We start from the raw sequence: 19,674 nt of genomic DNA on the forward strand, positions 1-19,674 counted from the left end.
AAGCTATAAATTTCATTTTTAAAAATGGGATACTTGGTTGACCCTCAGGGTGACCCTGAGGAATTCTGTGTTCCGTTATCCACAAAACACACAAGCTGAGAAATGGCCCACTTAACTTCTACATTTCTGCCCAAGAAAGGTGGTGATATTTTTTCCACCTCTCAGGGAGCCAGCAGTAGTCATTTAAAGCCAGGTTAGGCAAGGAGAGACCCCCGTTTGGAGAAGAGGGTGTTTGCAGCAACATGTCAACTGCTGCTAACATGATTCTCTGCCAGTCCATTTCTTTATTTGTATGCATATAAATATATACACAGAATTTTAGAAATTATGAGATTAATCAACTTCAGAAAATGAAGGGTTGACATATGTGACTGCCAAATTCTTTTTTTTTTTGCCAAAGCTTATTAAAAAAGCCAAAAACATTAAAAAAAATACTCTGTAATTCTGCTTCTGTTTGTGAATGCAGTTTTCATTACTCAATATGTTCTTATGCCTTGGTAAAAAAACGTCAGATTTTAGAGGCTCTTAAGTTTCTAAGTTATTGACTTCGCCTACCAGCAGGAGGTATGCATCTGTCTGAATATGCCTTTCCTTCTGTGGCCCTGAAGTATACGCCTTCAAGACTTCTTGAAATGAAAATAATAACCATAATAGTGCCTAACAATAACAAGCCAACTATCCCCAACTGAGGGAGGACAGAGGGCAAGGAAGTGATGATCTACTGGGTTTGTATATCTGCAGATAACAAGAAATACAAGTAAGTAATTTTCTGTCAAGATACCTGCAACAAATCTCTGTGGAGACAAAGGCTCCAGGAGTGTATTTCTAAAATGATATCAACTAAACATAGAAAAAAAAGTCCTCAGGAAGGAGTAAGGGCAAGTCTGATGTAATGACATAAGAAAGCAGTAAGAAGAAAAAAAAAACCCTTGCTTTTTTCTGATATAGAGGATGCACTCTGCTTTTGGTCATATAGGTTTTGGAACAACAGCTAGTATAACTTCTGTTTCATCATTCATGAAGCACATATACCATCTATATGATTTTCTGAGGAAAAAAATGGATGAAATCAACTTGCAAGCAAATGGGAAAATATCTGAAATCTTCTTAAGAAATGTTCCCAAATTAAAATTTTGAATTCTACTATTAATACTACTATTTCTACATCTACTTTGAGAATACTGTGATAATGTTTTCCAAATCTTCCCCATATATCAAAGGAAAACTCATATCATCAACACATTGCTCACTGACACCCAGGTCTAAACCTAGGACTGGCTTTAATGAAGCGCATCAGTGGGTCACAGAGTTAGACAGCACCATAATAAGGTGCTTTTCAAATCATATGGACTAAAAGCACTAAATATATGAGAGACAGAACCGTGGAATTATTCCGTCCCCAAAACAAAAACAAAACAACAACACAAAACTGGTAGACTTTCTTTCACTGCATTTAACCCTGGGCTAGACACTAGAAAACGGTTTTCAGGATGTAAGGATAATTTAACTCCTAATTAAACATATAAAGCGAATCTACACCTCTACTTCAGTTTAAGAAATAAGAATTGGACCAAATCAGTTGAGAAAGAAAGAAGTCACAATAAAAACCAAGCAACTACCATCATAATTAAAAGATCTCTGGTTCCATCTTTATCAAGGTGGTCAAAACAAGATGGAAATCCTGTAATTTGGGCTTACTGGGTTCAGAATTTCTACTAGTCTCTAAACTCTGCTACTTCTTTCTATACCTTCTCTCCTCACAACTGCTTTGGACTCACCACTGAGGTCCAGATGATGACCATAGGGTACTCATAGCCACAGTCAGTGGTATGTCCTGTAGTCACTATTTTGATATGTGCATGGTTGCACAGGAACTAAATTAGGGACTGCCTAAGCCTCAAAGTAGACATGGCTTTTCGGCCCGAGCCAGTGAGGCCACCATCATCTAAAGAAGCAAAGAAATGAACTCCCATCACAAGAATAAATTCCGGGGTCAACAATACGACTTATGTAACTTAGCTTAAGAAATGGAACTCTGTCAATTCCATCCTATGTCATATATATAGTATATATGCCAACTCACACAGGTTCTGTTTCTTAACCCCTGGTGTAGACCTATGGTCAATGGTTCACCCCAACATTTGATATTATATATCAAGTAATCTTTCTCTGCTGGGGTTCTTTTATGTCTAGAAAAACATACATTTACATATATATACATACATATATATATATATATATATATATATATATATCTCCTTTTAGTCAAAAAGTGATTCATTTTGTATTACTAGATTATTCGATATTAAACTGGCTATGCATTAGAATCACCAGGAGTAAGCGTTTTGAAAAAAAAAATTTCTGATCATCCCTACTCCTAATCACTACTTTCTAACCACCACGATTTTGATTCAGTAGATTTTGGGAGATACCTAGGAGTTTTGTTTTGCTCTTCTTTCCACTAATTCTGAGGTGCAGCTAGGTTTGAAAACAATTGTAATTGATCAAATTAAGAAATTAACTAGGTGGTTCTGAATATGCATCTGAACTGTGTGGACGATACTTCAAAAAGCACAGATTGCTGGGCCTCCCCTCTGCAGTTTCTGATTCAGGTACATTTTGGGGAGGGGTCTGAAAATATGCATTTCTAATGTGTTTCCAAGCAATAGTGATGCTACTGGTCTAGCGAACCACAGTTTGAGAATCCCTGAACTAGAGAAGAAGAAGAGTGGTGGTAAGGGCTCAAGAAAGAAGACTAAATAATACACGTTTGCCAGAAGGAGGACTATAGTCCTTTTTTGACTGTTGCTAAACATCTTATCTAGACTGGGATCTCAGATGTTCCCATCTGAGAACTTCTAGGGCTTTGAATAAGAGCCTTTCTTTTCCTAGCAGGAATTTTATTTCCATAAGCTTCCTGGTACAATTCCATGATGCTGTAGTCATGAGTTGGGTTGAAGATAATCACAACACGGAGTTTCTGCAAACTAAAGTCTTCCTTTCTTTGCTTTTTTTCTGAGAAGCATGTACATACATAATTGCAGAATAGGAAAAATTGAGACGATACCTGTAGAAAGACCATTTTAGCAGAAACTGCCTGGCAGCTTTAGGAAAACTGGGTCTTCCTTCATAGGGTTTCAGTGCTTGCATCATCACATTGTCAAGCCATGCAGCCCACTGCTCCAGGGTGCTCTGCTGCTGAAGAGTCATCTTGAAGTCTGTTTCTAGTCTCTGAACCATGTTGTCATCACACTGACATACCCAGGAAGCCTGCTCCTGGGACAGTACACAGAAAGCAAAGAAAAAGTTCAACTCAGCACCTTTTCATTGAGTGTCAGCCCACAAACCATAGGCATAAATGGCAAATTATACTGAAAGCGTAAAACAATTAAATGAATTAAGAAAATGAAGGACTACTTGTCAGTTATTAAGGAAACTAACATCGCCTTTGTGCATGAAAAAGTGATGTGACATAAAGTATGACTTGGTTTTTCTACATTAACTAGTCTGTGTGAAAGACTAAAATATATGATTACTTAAGAAAAACAGGAGCCTGAACCTACAGTATGAGGCGTCTTTCTTTAGTTTTTACTCCCTCTCTTTTTTCTCCCAATCAGATAAAACTTTAAAGCCAATTCATTTGAAAAGATTTAGCGTAAGTCAGATGGATAAATAGATTCAATTGGCCAAAAGTGGTCCCTCAGGATTAAAACAAAAACAAACACTGAATGATACAAGGTAGAAGTATATGCTATATGAGTTTTATGGATAAGAAACTGAAGTCTCAAGAGCTACAGAGGCAAGACTATGAATGCAAATTAATTCACAGAACCGAAAACAGCAACAACAACAACAACAAAAATACTTTTGAGAAAATGTAGGAAGGCTACCTGCCAAGAAATTTGATCACTATAGTTTTCCTTCTGGTTCTGACAGGAACGTTTCATGTTTGGTAACAGCAATGAAAACAGGAACTTCTAAAGTTAATTTTCAATGGCTGCCATAAGTTTTACAATGTTTCTAGTGCTACGTTGTATTTTAACATTAAAAAAATACTATACTCTTAAGGTCAGAATACAATTATTTGGTAATATAATATTTGAGTAAGGACATAGATGATAACATAGGGCCTGAATCAGCTAAACTGACTTCAAGCAATTCATTTAATCTGCGTGGGCCTCATTTTCCCCAAGCGTAACATTAGAGAAATGAAATGTGACAAGAATTTTTAAACTGGGTTCACCGTGTCCAGATAATATTTTCACAATAGATTTCTGTGGAGGGGTGTCTGTGAAGGTCCTGATTCTATGTCTAAAACACTGTGAATATGTATGTATTTTTCTGAAAAGTGTCTATAGCTTTCAATCTATCTGTTCTCAGAGGACACGTTTATTCAAATCAACCATTTCAACTAAATAAACCCCTAATCTCCACCCTCTGGTTCCAGCACCTCTCCTGGCCCTACAGACTTTACCTTATTTAAGAGACATTTCAACTGGGAGGTACTTCAAATATAAAATGCCCAAACTCAATTCATTTTATTTCTTTAGGGAAACCTAGGGTTTCTTCTACATTCCCAGCTGATGATACCATCTATTATCCTTCTTTCTCTTATCTAATTAGTAATAGTCTTTCCGATTTTACCTCCTAAATATCACTTTTAAGTATTTTAAGTACACCACAATGATTATTAAAAATTGAAAATACAAATAAACAAAAAGGAACAAAATATTAAGAATATCTAAAATGCCAACATTAAGAGATAACTACAACATGCTAATAACTTTCAAACTGTTCACATGTAGTATATACATATGCATGTATGCTTATGTACATACGTTATTTTAAAAGAGGCTCATATTATACATTTTACTTGATATTTTGCTTAGTTTCACTTCAATATATATGATAAATGACTTTCCGTATAGGCAAATGAGGAGCTATATTAATTGTTCAGTGATGGAATTTGCTTCAATGCATAAATATTCCATTATTTACAAAACCAATTCCATACAGTTACACATTTATGGTCATTCCAATTTCTTACTATTAGGAAAAATGCTGGAATTAGCAATCTAGTAACTACATCTTTGCTTACTTTTGTACTTTTTTCTATGTAATAGGTTTTTCAAAACACACTGTTAAATGACTCCCAGAACTTTTATATCAATTTAGAAGTCCAGAAGAGCACCCAGGGAAGAATTTATGTCTCAAGAAAGGATAGGGGAGGGTGTTTTCGTTTTATCATTAATGGCTAAGCTTTTTCTTATTGTGGTAAAAAACACATAACATAAAACTTATCATCTTAACCATTTTGAAGTGTACAGTATAGGAGTGTTTACTATATGCTCATTACTGTGCAATAGGTCTCTTTTTCATCTTGCAAAACTGAAACTCTATACCCACTGTGGAAGATTTTTTTGTGCATTGGTAAGAGGCAGGAGGAACTTACTGGTATCCTTGGAAGAATTTTTTTTTTTTTTTTTTTTTTTTTTTTTTGCTGTACGCGGCCCTCTCACTGTTGTGGCCTCTCTCGTTGCGGAGCACAGGCTCCGGACGCGCAGGCTCAGCGGCCATGGCTCACGGGCCCAGCCGCTCCGCGGCACGCGGGATCCTCCCGGACCGGGGCACAAACTGGTGTCCCCTGCATAGGCAGGCGGACTCTCAACCACTGCGCCACCAGGGAAGCCCTCCTTGGAAGAATTTAATTTCATTTCTTAACATAAATTCAAACTCACTGCTTCCTAGGAAGTTAGTTCTTGCCAAGAGATAATGATAATCTAAAACTAAACTTAGAGAAATAAAGCCATAGGACATTATTCTGACTTTTCAAACTACTTTATATTATATTTCATTTTACTACTCTTAAGATTGAAAATATACTAACAATAGAGTACACTGTAATTACTCCTGTGAAGTATATTCCTGTGAAGGAATTTGGATATTTCAGTTCTATAGTGGAAAAAGGTAAGGATGAAAATTAAAGATATTATTAAGTTGGAAATAAATTATCTCCAAGATGATAAGGAGGCAGTAGCTTCAAAATCAGAATGTCTTTTAAATACAGAAACACAAGTATATGCAAAAGTTAGGTTATCAGGTCAACCAACCCAAGTATATTTAGCCCATACTGTATTTGGAAAACTATCCATTTATACAAAACAATTCTAAAGTAATACTATTGTAATGCTATCAGTTAATTAAAACAGAAAACCAATTATACGGCAATAGGAAAATTATCCTGAATGCATGAGTTAAAGATTTAATTAGAGAAGAATGAAGTAATGAAAGAGATTTATGGATATCCTGAAAGAAACTTAAGCTCTTAGAGCATTAAAATATTGACACTTACATGTGATTTCATTGTTTTAAATTAAAGTTCCCTTATTACAAGAGCATCACCCTATATGTCTTAGGGTGTCAGTCTTAACTGAGGTTAATCTCGTAGGGGCAGGGACTTCCAAATGAACAGGAGAGGGTGATGAAGGTGGAATGGGAGGCAGGAGACTGAAAACCAGGTAAAATGTGGAACAGAAGAGGAAAGAAAGGAGTTAAAGATAAAATATGCTAACCTGAGAAAGAGATTACATATGAAAATGAACAGAGTTGTGAGAGGTAAAACGTAGGGGGAAATGGAGGGCACACCACTGCGCTCGTGGTCCTCTAACGAAAGCAAGGAGGTCTTAGAGGACAGATACTTAAGCACACAGGTTTCAGCACTAATAACTGTCGTGTGGACCCAGAAAAACTTGGTAGCTGGGAATAAAGGAAGGGAAAAAAAGGTAACCTCAAAGTCAGTGAGTGGGGGATGAGTAGTAGTATAGATGTATAACTGACCATTTATATGCAATAATGTTGCCAAGGCTGGCGTTTATAACCAGGAAGAACTCATTTCTATACATACTTCATAGGGTTCAGACACACAACTATACGAATGAAAATAATGGTAAAACAGAAAATTTTAAATCTTTCTCAGATATTATTAGGAATAATTCTTAAATATATTTTCGGTTATTAAACTTAAATTACTTTTTGAAACTAGAAGTTGCCTTACCATTTCTACTCTTCTTAAAGTACTTTTAAACATATCTTTTCTGAATGAAGATTTGAAAAAAACTTAACAGTATACATTTTAAGGCAAAAATATATGAACTCTTAATAGTCCCACTAAAATCAGTTAATGTAAATTCCACTGAAATACGTAAAGTTAATGGATTTGTAAACGTGAGACAGTTTGTTCTTGTGGAGCTTACATATTTGCACGTGTGTGCGTATGTGTGCTTGTATATATAAAAATATTTATGTAGATCTAAGAAAAACTATACACATTAGAAGTTTAAACCCAATTCATGAAAGTCAGAATGAACTTAACTAATTAACGACACCCTAAAATAAATCAAACCTAAATATTACTTTTTGATATATTTTAAATGATAAAACTAGTCCAGAATTGTAGATTAAACTTTGTAGGAAATGGAGTAATAATCAGTTTATCTTTAAGCAACGATATTGTTTTTTAAAACAGTTTTATTGAGATATAATTCACAGAGCGAACAATTCATTCATTTAAAGTATGTAATTCAATGGCTTCTTTCAGTATATTCACAGAGTAGTGCCTCTATCATCACAATCAATTTTAGAATGTATTCATTTCTCCAAGAAGAAACCCCATACTACTCCTTATCTATCACCTCCCAATCCCACCAGTCTACAGGACCTAGGCAACTACTAATTTACTTTTTGTCTCTATACATGTATTTGTTCTGCACATTTCATATAAATGGAATCATGCAATGTACGGTCCTTTGTATCTGGTTTCTTTTGCTTAGCATAATGTTCATCTCTGTTATGGCATGTATCAGAACTTCATCTTTTTATTGCCCGATAATATTCCATTGTGTGGAATATCACATTTTCTTCACATAGTCATCAGTTAATGGACATTTGAGTTGTTTCCACTTTTATGTGGCTAATATGAATAATGCTGCTGGAACACGCATGAACAAGTTTTTAGGTGGACATGTTTTCATTTTTCTTGGTATGTACCTAGCAGTGAAACTGCCAAATCATATGGTAACTCTAGGTTTAACCTTTTGAGGAACTGCCATACTGTTTTCCAAAGTGGCTGCAGCATTTTGCATTCCAATCACTAGTGTATAAGGGTTCCAATTTCTGCACACCCTCACCAACACTTGTTATTATTTGTCTTTTTTTTTTTTTTTTTTTTTTTTTGCGGTACGCGGGCCTCTCACTGTTGTGGCCTCTCCCGCTGCGGAGCACAGGCTCCGGACGCGCAGGTTCAGCGGCCGTGGCCCACGGGCCCAGCCGCTCCGCGGCACGTGGGATCTTCCCGGTCCGGGGCACAAACCCGTGTCCCCTGCATCAGCAGGCGGACTCTCAACCACTGTGCTACCAGGGAAGCCCTATTATTTGTCTTTTTGATAATACCCATTTTATTTTTTGATAATACCCATTTTAGTGTGTGTGAAGTGGTATCTCGGGGTTTTTTATAGATTTAATTAATTAATTAATTTATTGGCTGCCTTGGGTCTTCGTTGCTGTGCATGGGCTTTCTCTAGTTGTAGTGAGTGGGGGCTACTCTTCGTTGCAGTGCGCGGGCTTCTCATTGCGATGGCTTCTCTTGTTGAGAGCAGAGGCTCTAGGCACACAGGCTTCAGTAGTTGTGGCTCGGAGGCTCTATAGAACAGGCTCAGTAGTTGTGGCGCACAGGCTTAGCTGCTGTGTGGCATGTGGGATCTTCCTGGACCAGGGCTCGAACCTGTGCCCCCTGTACTGGCAGGTGGATTCTTAACCACTGCGCCACCAGGGAAGCCGCTCAGTGTGGTTTTTATCTGTATTTCCCTGGTGGCTGCTGAATGAGTTTTCTGGTACTTTATTGGACATCTGTATATCTTCTTTGGAGAAATATCTATTTAGATCTATGCCCATTTTTTAAACGAGGTTGTCTTTTCATTGTTGGGTTATAATAGTTCTTTTTATATAGTCTAGATATAAATTTTTATCAGATATATGATTTGCAAACATTTTTTCAATACTATAAGTTGTTGTTTCATTTTCTTGATGGTCTCTTTTGAAGCACAGAAGTTTAAAATTTTGATTATGTTCAATATTTATATATCTTTTGTTGCTTTTGCTTTGAGTGAGCCATGGACTGTTTTTTTTTTTTTCATTGGTAACAATTAGCTTCATTATTTTAGTATCTGAAATAAAATACTTGCTGGGATTCCATAATAATATTCCTAAAGTAGCTATTTTTTACGTGTACTTTGATGTACAAGTGAGTAGTTTCATCACTAGGTTAAAAAATTATTCTTTCATTTGGATGATCAAAAGAGTCAGATATGTTACACCTAATTCTTTTCAAATAACAAGTATTTACCAGGTACCTATAGTAAACTCTGAAATAGAGTTTCAAGGTGGGATACTTTTTTTTTTTTTTTGCAGTATGCGGGCCTCTCACTGTTGTGGCCTCTCCCGCTGCGGAGCACAGGCCCCGGCCGCACAGGCCCAGCGGCCACGGCTCACGGGCCCAGCCGCTCCGCGGCACATGGGATCCTCCTGGACCGGGGCACGAACCAAGGTGGGGCACTTTTGAAAACAAATTTCTCGTGTGCGTGTCATGGTGCTATGGGCTTTACATATTACTAAATATGTAAACAGTAATCTAAGATATGTGTTATAAAATGGAGAAAGTAAAGCCCAGAAGAGTTAAGGAACTTGCCCAAGACCCCACAGCTAGTAGATGAAAGCGTTTCATCTCCTGCCTACCAAACTTCACTGACTGTGGTCATCATTACTCTATTAATCATTCAGCAAACCCTGGTGACATATGTTGCTGTCTAGCACTATAAATATTAGCAGACTTTAACCGCAAAACAGAGGAGTAAAGCCATAGCTGAGTAAAACGCCCCTCTTTCAGGATATTGTGAATCTAGATGTGCCTGTGAATTGATGTAACTTTGAAAAGAAATATGATGATCCCAATTAAGAAGAAAAAAATTGGATACCTTTCATTAAAAGACACGTTTTGAAAGAAAACAGAGTACCTGGACATTGGCAAAGTCGACACGGTTGAGGTCATTGAGCATCTGGTTGATCTGAGAAGTGTTCTGAAGCACTGCACGAGCTGCCTGGGCCAGGTGATTGAGCGACGTGTATCTTCGCAGAGTCTGGGCAAAGGCACTTACAGCTGCAACCTGTAAAGAAATCCAATTAAGTTGGGATTTTTTCTTTCCCCTCCAGTAAAAGAAACCACTGCAATCTTCAAATCTTTATTCCCTTGCCAAATTTTAAATGCTTCCCTCTGATACTTATTTCAAATTCATTTGGTGAGAGAGCTTACTTGTAAATTATAGCATTTAAACTTCTAAACCAAGTATTACTTTCCTTTTGAGTAGGCTGAGGTCAAGGCTAAAACAAACTCCCACATTTTTCGACATCTGAGTGCACCATTAATTAAACCAGTCTTGCAAGTAGCTACTAATCCATAGCAAGAAATGATTTAGTCGAGACAAGTAGGAAAAATGTTGATTTTCATTTCTTATTCTCTGTACGACAGTCAACTACAAACTAAGCAAATAAAATTTTTTTTCCTTTTACTTGGAAAACCACACTATCCAGTCCCACTTTTTAAACTGGATTAAAAAACATGCTTTTCAGAGCACTGTCATTAAGATTCACTCTTTTTACCTTTATTTTATAGAGGTGAAATAGGAGTGGGTAATTCTGAGGTGAAATAAGAACACTCAAAGACTTTATTAGCAAATACATAGCTAATAAACTTATCGGATACAAGCAACTCTTCAGAATTTGAATTTCTGTAAAAGGGCTATCCAGAAAAATCTCCATTTGTCCTTCAGAATGTACTTTCCGGCCTTCTCCATGCTGCTCTGTGCCCAGGAAGACTAAACTGAATAGATTACATTAACTGCCTCTCTTGCCCTTTGGCTTCCAGTTAGGTTTGGCCAATGAAAGGCACTGGTAGGAGACTGAAGGATGGAAGAAAGTAGTCAAACTACTAATTCCCTCACAACCTCTGCCCTCTCCTTCGTAAGGCCACAGTTCTGGAGGAAGGAGAAGATCTGATGCCATAATCACTTCTTTCCCCCTCAGACCTAGGGATGGGCAGGCTTCCCACTATTTTGCTAGTCCTGGGGTGCTGTACCATTCCTCCTTGGTTTTCTTAACTCTTTTCACATGTTTAGAAACAGACCCTTAAACTCTATTCAATTATTCTCCCCTTTGGATATACCATTTTTTTCCTGCTGAAACCCTGAACAAACTGGGTTATATTGAAAGATAGCAAAGCTAATGACAAAGAAAAAGTCTAGGTAAATATCTAAATCTCATGATCTCATGAAAATTTGTTACTTGCGTAGCAGATCTAATGAGGACTTTAACATATTTACAGGAATGACATTAAATCACTATGGGTATATAACAAGCAACTGATTGAACAGTCAGTTGGCTGAGCAGTAGAAGGTGTTCCACAGGCCAAAGGATGTTCTATCTTGATAGTGAGATGCTTCAGGACCATGTGGAACTTGGGGGACGTTCACATACCCCCAAAGAGAGTATTTCACATTTTCCCATCTCTGTGGTTTATACTAATCAAGGACATATCACGTGCCAGGCACTGTGTTAAATGCCTAACATACATTACCTTGCTCAATTCTCATAAACATTCTATTAGACACATGTTGTGACTTAGGGAGGTTAACGATCTTGCTCAAGGTTACACAGAAACTACAGTACAGTGGTGGGATATGAATCCAGGCATTTTGATAATAACTTTCAGTCACAACCTCATTATGCTGTTTCCACTGTCACACTAGATCATCTTTGTTGATTAAATGCTCAGCTGAAAAAAGGCTGCATGTCCGTGAGGGAGGAATAGCAGAAGGCACCTTCCTCCAAGGTAAACCACCCAAATCAACTCTAGAGATCAGTGAGATGGCCCATATTGCAGATGGATTGCTACCAGATCCACTTTGATGACACTGGGGCAGGAGGTACTTTTAGCTGTTTGAAAGTACTGTTATAACTATGACTGACTTTGCAAGTTGGAAAACATTCCTCTGACCATCATAATCAAATAGCACCTCCTTTATTTGCCCACCTGAACGTGGCACTCTAGAATAGCACTACCATGGAGAGCTTTCTGCAATGATGGAAACGCCCTACTTATGTGTTACCCAGTATGGTAACTACTAGCCACATGGGTTAAGGTGCACTTGAAATGTACCTAGTGTGACTGAGAAAGTAAATTTCAATGCAATTTAATTAAATTTACAATTTAAATAGCCACATGTGGTTAGCCCTACTGTATTGACAGCACAGCTCTAAAGCAACAATCTAAGGTGGGCATATTCATGAAATGTGTCCTATACATTTTAGAGATAGAATGTGTTATTGCAAACCTTAAGCTGAAGCAGACTTGTGCTATCACAGACTTGTCAGCTACAAGAGCTTCAATTACACTCTCAAACTGAAAGCCAAGGCATATTGCTGGCATCTGACAGTAGATACAGACCCTGACAAAAGGCCACAAATGTGGTTTTTGTTATCAAAGTTTAGACAGAATCAGTCCAATCTGTCATGTATGTTCACAGATTAACCTAAAGTAACATGGTTCGTAGGGGACAAAGTGGAGAGGAGAATTCATATCTCTAGCTAAATAATCCACATTCCTGAAATATACTCATCAACTATGAGATAACTGTTCTCTTTAAGAAATGATTACTTGGGCTTCCCTGGTGGCACAGTGGTTAAGAATCCTCCTGCCGGTGCAGGGGACACGGGTTCGAGCCCTGGTGCAGGAAGATCCCACATGCCGTGGAGCAACTAAGCCCATGCACCACAATTACTGAGCCCATGTTCTAGAGCCCGCCAACCACAACTACGGAGCCCGTGCTCTAGAGCCCGTGAGCCACAACTACTGAAGCCCACGCACCTAGAGCCCGTGCTCCACAACAAGAGAAGCCACGGCAATGAGAAGCCCGCGCACCGCCACAAAGAGTAGCCCCTGCTCGCGGCAACTAGAGAAAGCCTGCACACCGCAACGAAGACCCAATGCAGCCAAAATTAAATAAATAAAATAAATTTATTTTAAAAAAATGATTACTTGATTCACAAAAGCATTCTCCAGTGTTAAAAAACCAAAACATCCTGAAAAGCAAATGGTTATTAATTTACATGAACATTTCGGAATACAATGAGTATAGTAGGGGACCTAAAAATTCTAAAACTCAAATGGAAACTATTTGAACATTCTAGGCTGTTCTTTTCAATAACTGAAACTAAGCAATCTTAAATATACACTTTAGAAAAGGGCTGATAAATACACCACATCTAAAATGTTTCTCTAGTCTCTCTGAAAAGAGCATCATCAAACAACGTATCTTGTGCAAGTTCTTTACCACATGGTTATAAAATACAAATACAAAAATCAACTTAAAAAGATTTAATTTATTATAATATTAATATTCTACATAATATCATTTGATAGGACAGATTTAAAATTCATAGTTCATAACGATTTCCTAAACACAAAAGAAAAAGCAAGGACATAAAAGTGTACCTTGGTTTGTATCATTCTCTGTGGAATATTGTTCATGGCATTGGAAAGCCAACCTTCAAGGCTTTTTGCAAAATTTCGAATGGCTTGGGTCAAGGCACCTAAATGTTAAAGAATAAAAGCAGAACGAAAAAGATACCAAAGAACATTAATCTTTATGCTAGAATAAGGGAAAACATGCAAGCACAACATGTGAAATAGCACAGAGCTTATATTATCCTCATTGACAAGACTTTATTTAAAATTATTCCTAACTTTGAAAGAATCCAAATATTATATCATGGGCTTGTCTTTTAAAGCTATTTTGTTCCCAGATACTTATGATACTTTGTTGGGAAATGAAAACATTCAAACATTTTTGCTTATAGCAACATATACCAGTTGTGAATATACTTATGGAATTTTTTTATCTTAGACAAAACACTCTTTTCAAAAACAGCTTTGTGCTCAAAGGCTAAGTATTTTCTTTAGAAATTCTTTATCTTGACTTTTTTCAAGCTCTTAACCTATTTTCATTTCTTTAGTTAAAAAGAAAATAATGCAAAGCTTTCTCTTTTTCTCTATGCATCTCTTTACATTAGAACATGTCAATTAGAGCAGATATCTCTCACTCGTGTTGAAAAGTAAGGTAAAATTAAAATTGCCTGCCTTGATACTTCTGGATAACTATTCTCCATTTCACTGGCAGGTAGCGATAAAAGATCACTGTGATAATAAAATTGCTGTCACAGAGGCCAATATTCTTAAGATATTCCTAAAACAGTCCATTCCATACTCTTTACATCTCTGTTAAAACCTGAATAGGGATAGGTCCCATGAGAGTAGTGTTTATGGTGGTCATAAAATGATTAGAAGCATTTTCCGTTAACAGGGGTGATTATGACTATTTTATAAGAACGGATCTGCTTATTGAGATGGCTGTATAATAGGAAACAGAATTCTTCTCTTGTTCAACAAGTAATTCAGTCAGTAGCATTTTACTTCACCTGTGCCCAAGGCTCCACGGTGTAGGGAGCAGTTTTAGACATTTAATAAGTAAGTGTTTGAAGCACCCACAACAGAAAATAAATCCCTGTGGGTTCCCTATAATGTGGGTAAGTCTTACAATTGGTAGTCCACAATAAGAGACAGAGAGGTTACATTTTTGTCCAAGGCTCCCAAGAATATTAATGTTAACGATGGGATTAAATTCCTTGGTTTTTCTTTCTGTGCTCAAATGAGTCTGACATGCTTCTTTACTACTTTTGTTAAAGCAGGGTTAGAAATAATTAACTTACTCAAATTAAATGCAAAAGATATAAATTTTACTATTCCAATAATAAAAACAACAAATTTTTAAAAATTATTTCTTTAAGTGGTCAAATGACAGAAGAGAAACTGAGATGGCTACATTTTGATTAGGAAAAACACTCAAGAAGTGCAGACTTTTAACCATGAGAATCATCTATTGGAAACACTGAGCTGGAAATTTCTTGAGAACTAATTTTTTGAAATTTCCAAAGCTTCTCACTTCAGCCAAAAAGAAAAAAGAAAGAAAAATATTTTTCTGTTGTATTATGTACTGGAACCATGGAGGGCAGGCATGAATGGAAATGAAAAACAGTGGAAAAAAAAATTAAAGACCCTCTTAGAAACTCAGTAAAATTCTGTATAAGATTCAATTTGGCTATCTGTATTACGTAGTTTTCTATAATTAATATATAATAATTATTTAATCTGAAAAAAACAAGAACTGAGAAAAGTTACTTAAAAAAATTTAATATGGGTCTTGTTTTATTTAGACACATTTAATGCTAGGGAGATTGTAAAATAAAAAGATATGCTTTGTATCTCAAATGATTGTAAGTTTTTCCTTTTTTGTACTAAATGACATTTTGGGTCACCTTTAATTATAATCATAAATTGTACATTTGAGTGTTACCAGTTGAGTTCTTACACAATTTTTTACACTTCACTTTTTTTCCCCCATTTTCAGATAAATGTATTTTAGAGTATAGTAGCTTCAAGCTGACTTTAAATTAGTGTGATATGCAGACTTTTTTGGCTAAAAAAAGGAATCCCATCTGGACAGTAAATGGTAGAGTGAAGTACTAGTAGCCAGGAAAATTAAATTTTCAAAAATAAAATTAAGTTTGTTCTCTCTATAGGGATTCATGTCAGATCAAATTGTGCAGATTGACAACTTTTTCTCATGAATGGATGGTTAGAAATTTAAAACTACTCTAAAGCTAACTTGTCTCAACCTGCTTATGATTAATATTAAAATGCACAATCAGAAGATAGTGATCTACACTGTATTTTAAGCTTTATTTTTGTTAAGTCTTGTTATAGAACAGGAATTAAAATTCCAAATTTACTTGGTAGGGTGGCACCTTAATGCATCTTGTAATTTCAGAGAAACTGTAAAACTATACTCATAATTCCTGAATTTGAGTTGTCTGAATGCAGAGACAAACTACTTGACAAAATAAAACGGTTTTCAAATCAAAATTTGCCAAAAACAAAGGTCATGTGTATTGTGTGCTTAAAAATTCTGGGGTTTAAAGCCAACTACACTTGATACGTGATTTAACTTAGGGAACTGCTGAGTTTACAAGTTAAAGTCTTGTGATGCTAACATAGAAGCAACAGATTTTAGAATTGTTTAATGAACACTGATGTTGTTGACTGGCCTCAAAAAAGAAAGCGTTCACTGACACCTTTTCTTATATCTCATGAGAGAAATTTATGTTGGTGGCAAGATGTCATAGGCTAATGAACTACCCTATGCAACTTCTCTTAAACATCTCTAGAGATTATCACTCAGAGCACAGGAAGCAAGACAAAAACAGGAAAATCAGATTCTGGAACATAAATCAGTAGAGAATTTACACATTGAAATTTTCCATGACAACATCACTTTTAATCAATCTTTAGTCAGGAAACTTGGTGCAGATAGGGTAGAAAATATTAGTAATTTATAAAAATGTGAGACCATGGCAGCTGGATTTTTAAAAAACTAATTTCTATATAAATTTATGTATGTTTATGTGTGTGTTCATTGATATTATATGTAAATGTATGTCTAAGCATATATTTTAAGGTGGTAGGGAACATATGAAATAACTCATATCTTCCACTGTTATCATATTTTAAAAAAGAAAGTATAAACATACAAATGTTAGTATCTTCACCATTTCTTGCTAAATCCCTATTTAAATATTTTCTGGAATAATTTAACACAAATTAACTGTGAAGAGTGTACTTCGAGTACACGGCTGCTAATTTTACAAGCTAAAAGATTGCTTTTACCTTATTAATGTCACTGTAGAGTAGCAATTCTGTTCCATATCTTTAAAAGTTAAGGTTACTAGTAGGTGCTCATAAAGATGTAGACCTAAAATCATTTCAACTGTCTCTAACACAAGTATCCATGATGGCTTTTATATTGACACTTGCAAAAAATAGCTTTGTTTGCAACAGGGTAGTTTAAAAAACACTATCACTTAAAAAAGTAATCTAATTTATCTATGTAATTCCTATTTGCTTCATGGCAGGAATACACTGCTAGTGCAGGTACATTGATTTTTCTCTCAAAATGCCAGCTAACCATTACTGTTAATGGAAACTGCATTTGTAGTTCTTAACGTGATGTCAGTGACAAAGTAAATGCTTTTATAAAGAAATTCAACTTCAGTAGAAACCAAGATAAATTCATTTCAAATCAAAAGCAAACATGAAAGAGGCTGGTCTAGCAATTACAGATTTCAAAAATTCAGGGCTTTATGAAGGAAACCTTTTCCTTGGGTAGAATGATTTTCACATGGTTGACTGGCCTGGGAGTGTTCTTGCAATTAGTCATTGGGGCTGTCACATCTATAGGTTGTCTTTTTTGTCAAAAAGAAAATGAAAGATTGAAAAACAGAGAATTTTTCCCTTTTTACTACAGTTTTGCTCTAGGCTGCTTTCATGCAATACTCTGTGTTGCATGTTTTCTATTTGGCAAATTTAATGAGATTAGAATCACTCTAGTTTGCAACGTCACTACCCAAAACTTCCTGGGTGGAATGTATGAGAACAAAAGCATCCGTACTTGTCTGCATTTAACTTACTAGGAATAGGTCTAAGGACGTCGGGGATGAGAATCTCCACCAAAGCCTGGTACATCCCATGGTCACAGTTACACATCCATTTCAGGATAGACTCATGTTTGCACAGAGTTATCAGCTTTGCTTTCGGAAGTCGACTTTCTATTTCACTCAGATTGCTGGTGTGAATAAATGTAGCAAATGAATAGATGGCAAATGAGGATAAAAAAGAAAATGGACTTTAAAAATAGTTTTAGTTTATCAAATATTACTGAGGTTAGAACTATACCACCATTGCCCTGGTGCCACACGGCTGGATATACATAACACTCCCCCAGAGCTGCCTATGCACGTTAATACTTTCTGACGGTATGAAAGGCAGATATGATACTAATTCCATGAGGATGAAATAGTTCTACTGCAGTCCCCCAAGTCAATATAAATGGGAGCTATAATACACACGCTGAAACCTCAAAAGAGTAGTTTGTGGTTTATTTCAATCTATTCAATTAATGTTATCAGGTAAGGTTCACAACTGGTATACATATCTCTAATTTGTTAGCTGTGACATCTACTCAGCCATGAAAATGAATTGGAAAAGCATATTGATTCTGACCTTGATTCAGTAATGGTAGTGCCGTCAGCTGGAGTAGAGGGAGAATAGCGCCAGAATGTTTGCCACAATTTTTCTATCAGGCTAAATTGAAGATTCACAACAACGTCCAATATTGCCTAAAAAACAAAATGGTTATTGATATTACCTTACAAAATTTCTTATGGGGATGTGTGAGAAGTACATACTGAAACAAGACTTAAATATAAAGATACTTTTGGGTTCATAAATTAATATGGTAAAACTGGACTAAATTTTGCCAATGGAAATGGGAAAACAAAAGAGATTAGCTAGGAAAAAACCGGGGGAAATAACTCTTAAATGATTAAGCAGGGTAACTTGTATTCCTCCCAGAATGACCTCACGTCCCACCCTTACTTTTTCCGCTCTTTTCTCTCCATTTTTATGCTTGCTTCCCTAACTTTTCTTTCATTCCTTAACCCACTACTTCCCCGGTTCCCTTACTATTCTCAGATCCACAGGGACACAGAACATACATTCAATTCACATCAGTCTTTACTGGACTAGCTGTGTCCACTAGCCATAAAAAAAAAAAAAGCAGAAGAGAAGGGTATGGAGGTGCTTGTGTATGGCAGACGGAGTTAGGGCTCAATCAGCTCTGGTTAGGGTTGCTGACCATGGGTTCTGGAGTGTTCCTAGCCAAGCAGAGGCTGAGGGCAGAAACTACAGAGTCAGGCTGACCTCCAGAGGGTAGTGCCTGTCTTGGCAGAAGAAAAGCACAGCAAGCACCTCTCTGCGGTCACAGAATGGCTTACATTCAATCCTCTCTCAGCATACACCCTTTAGAGGGAAGCTATAAGACTATCCCCTTTTCTAACCTCGGGGGTGGGGCCCTCACCTCCTCCTCCTTAATTTTATCTCTTAGATCTCCAGCTGCATCAAGGACATTTTTATTTTTTTGATGATGCTAAAATTTGCCACTTTCATTAACTTTTGATGATATTTAATTTCACCCTGCCATTGCAATTAGTCTGCAAATTCGCCTTCAGATAAAAAGCAGTCATAAAACCAAAACTTGTTAGTACAAAGATCACGTGATTCTGTGATTATTTTCAGTATAAAAGACAAGTCCTCAGTATAATGTGTTTGATGTCATCAGCACTGAGAATAAAAACACGTAAAACAGTCCCTTCAAGATCTGCAAAATTATTAGAAGCTAAGAGACAGCAAGGGGCAATCGAGAGAATCGATCTGAACATTTAAGGCAGAAAGAGGAAACTGTAACTTTGTAATTCTGGAGTCTGTGCTACCCGTGTAGATCTGGCCCTGTGCATGATACAGAGAATAATTGATGTTCTATACAAAAACACTCTGAGACCAATTCAAGTATTAAGCAAAATCTGTTTGGGGGCATGTTCTGGGAACTAGTAGGAAAT

General features: G+C 36.5%; 1 protein-coding gene across 2 annotated transcripts in view; it reads right to left on the bottom strand.

Moving 5' to 3' along the window:
• The window catches only part of RFX3 (regulatory factor X3), a 289,095-nt gene that overhangs the window by 29,201 nt on the left and 240,220 nt on the right, over positions 1-19,674 (bottom strand). For both annotated transcript variants that reach the window (XM_060153464.1, XM_060153465.1), the window contains exons 10-14: positions 18,281-18,396; positions 17,689-17,843; positions 13,601-13,698; positions 10,068-10,217; positions 3,068-3,276 (exon numbers count right to left, since the gene is read on the bottom strand). In XM_060153464.1, coding sequence (XP_060009447.1) covers positions 3,068-3,276; positions 10,068-10,217; positions 13,601-13,698; positions 17,689-17,843; positions 18,281-18,396 — 728 coding nt within the window. The remainder of the gene's footprint in view (positions 1-3,067; positions 3,277-10,067; positions 10,218-13,600; positions 13,699-17,688; positions 17,844-18,280; positions 18,397-19,674) is intronic.

The sequence above is a fragment of the Lagenorhynchus albirostris genome, chromosome 7 (genome assembly GCF_949774975.1).
Source record: "Lagenorhynchus albirostris chromosome 7, mLagAlb1.1, whole genome shotgun sequence".
In the NCBI taxonomy this organism is placed as follows: Eukaryota; Metazoa; Chordata; class Mammalia; order Artiodactyla; family Delphinidae; genus Lagenorhynchus; species Lagenorhynchus albirostris.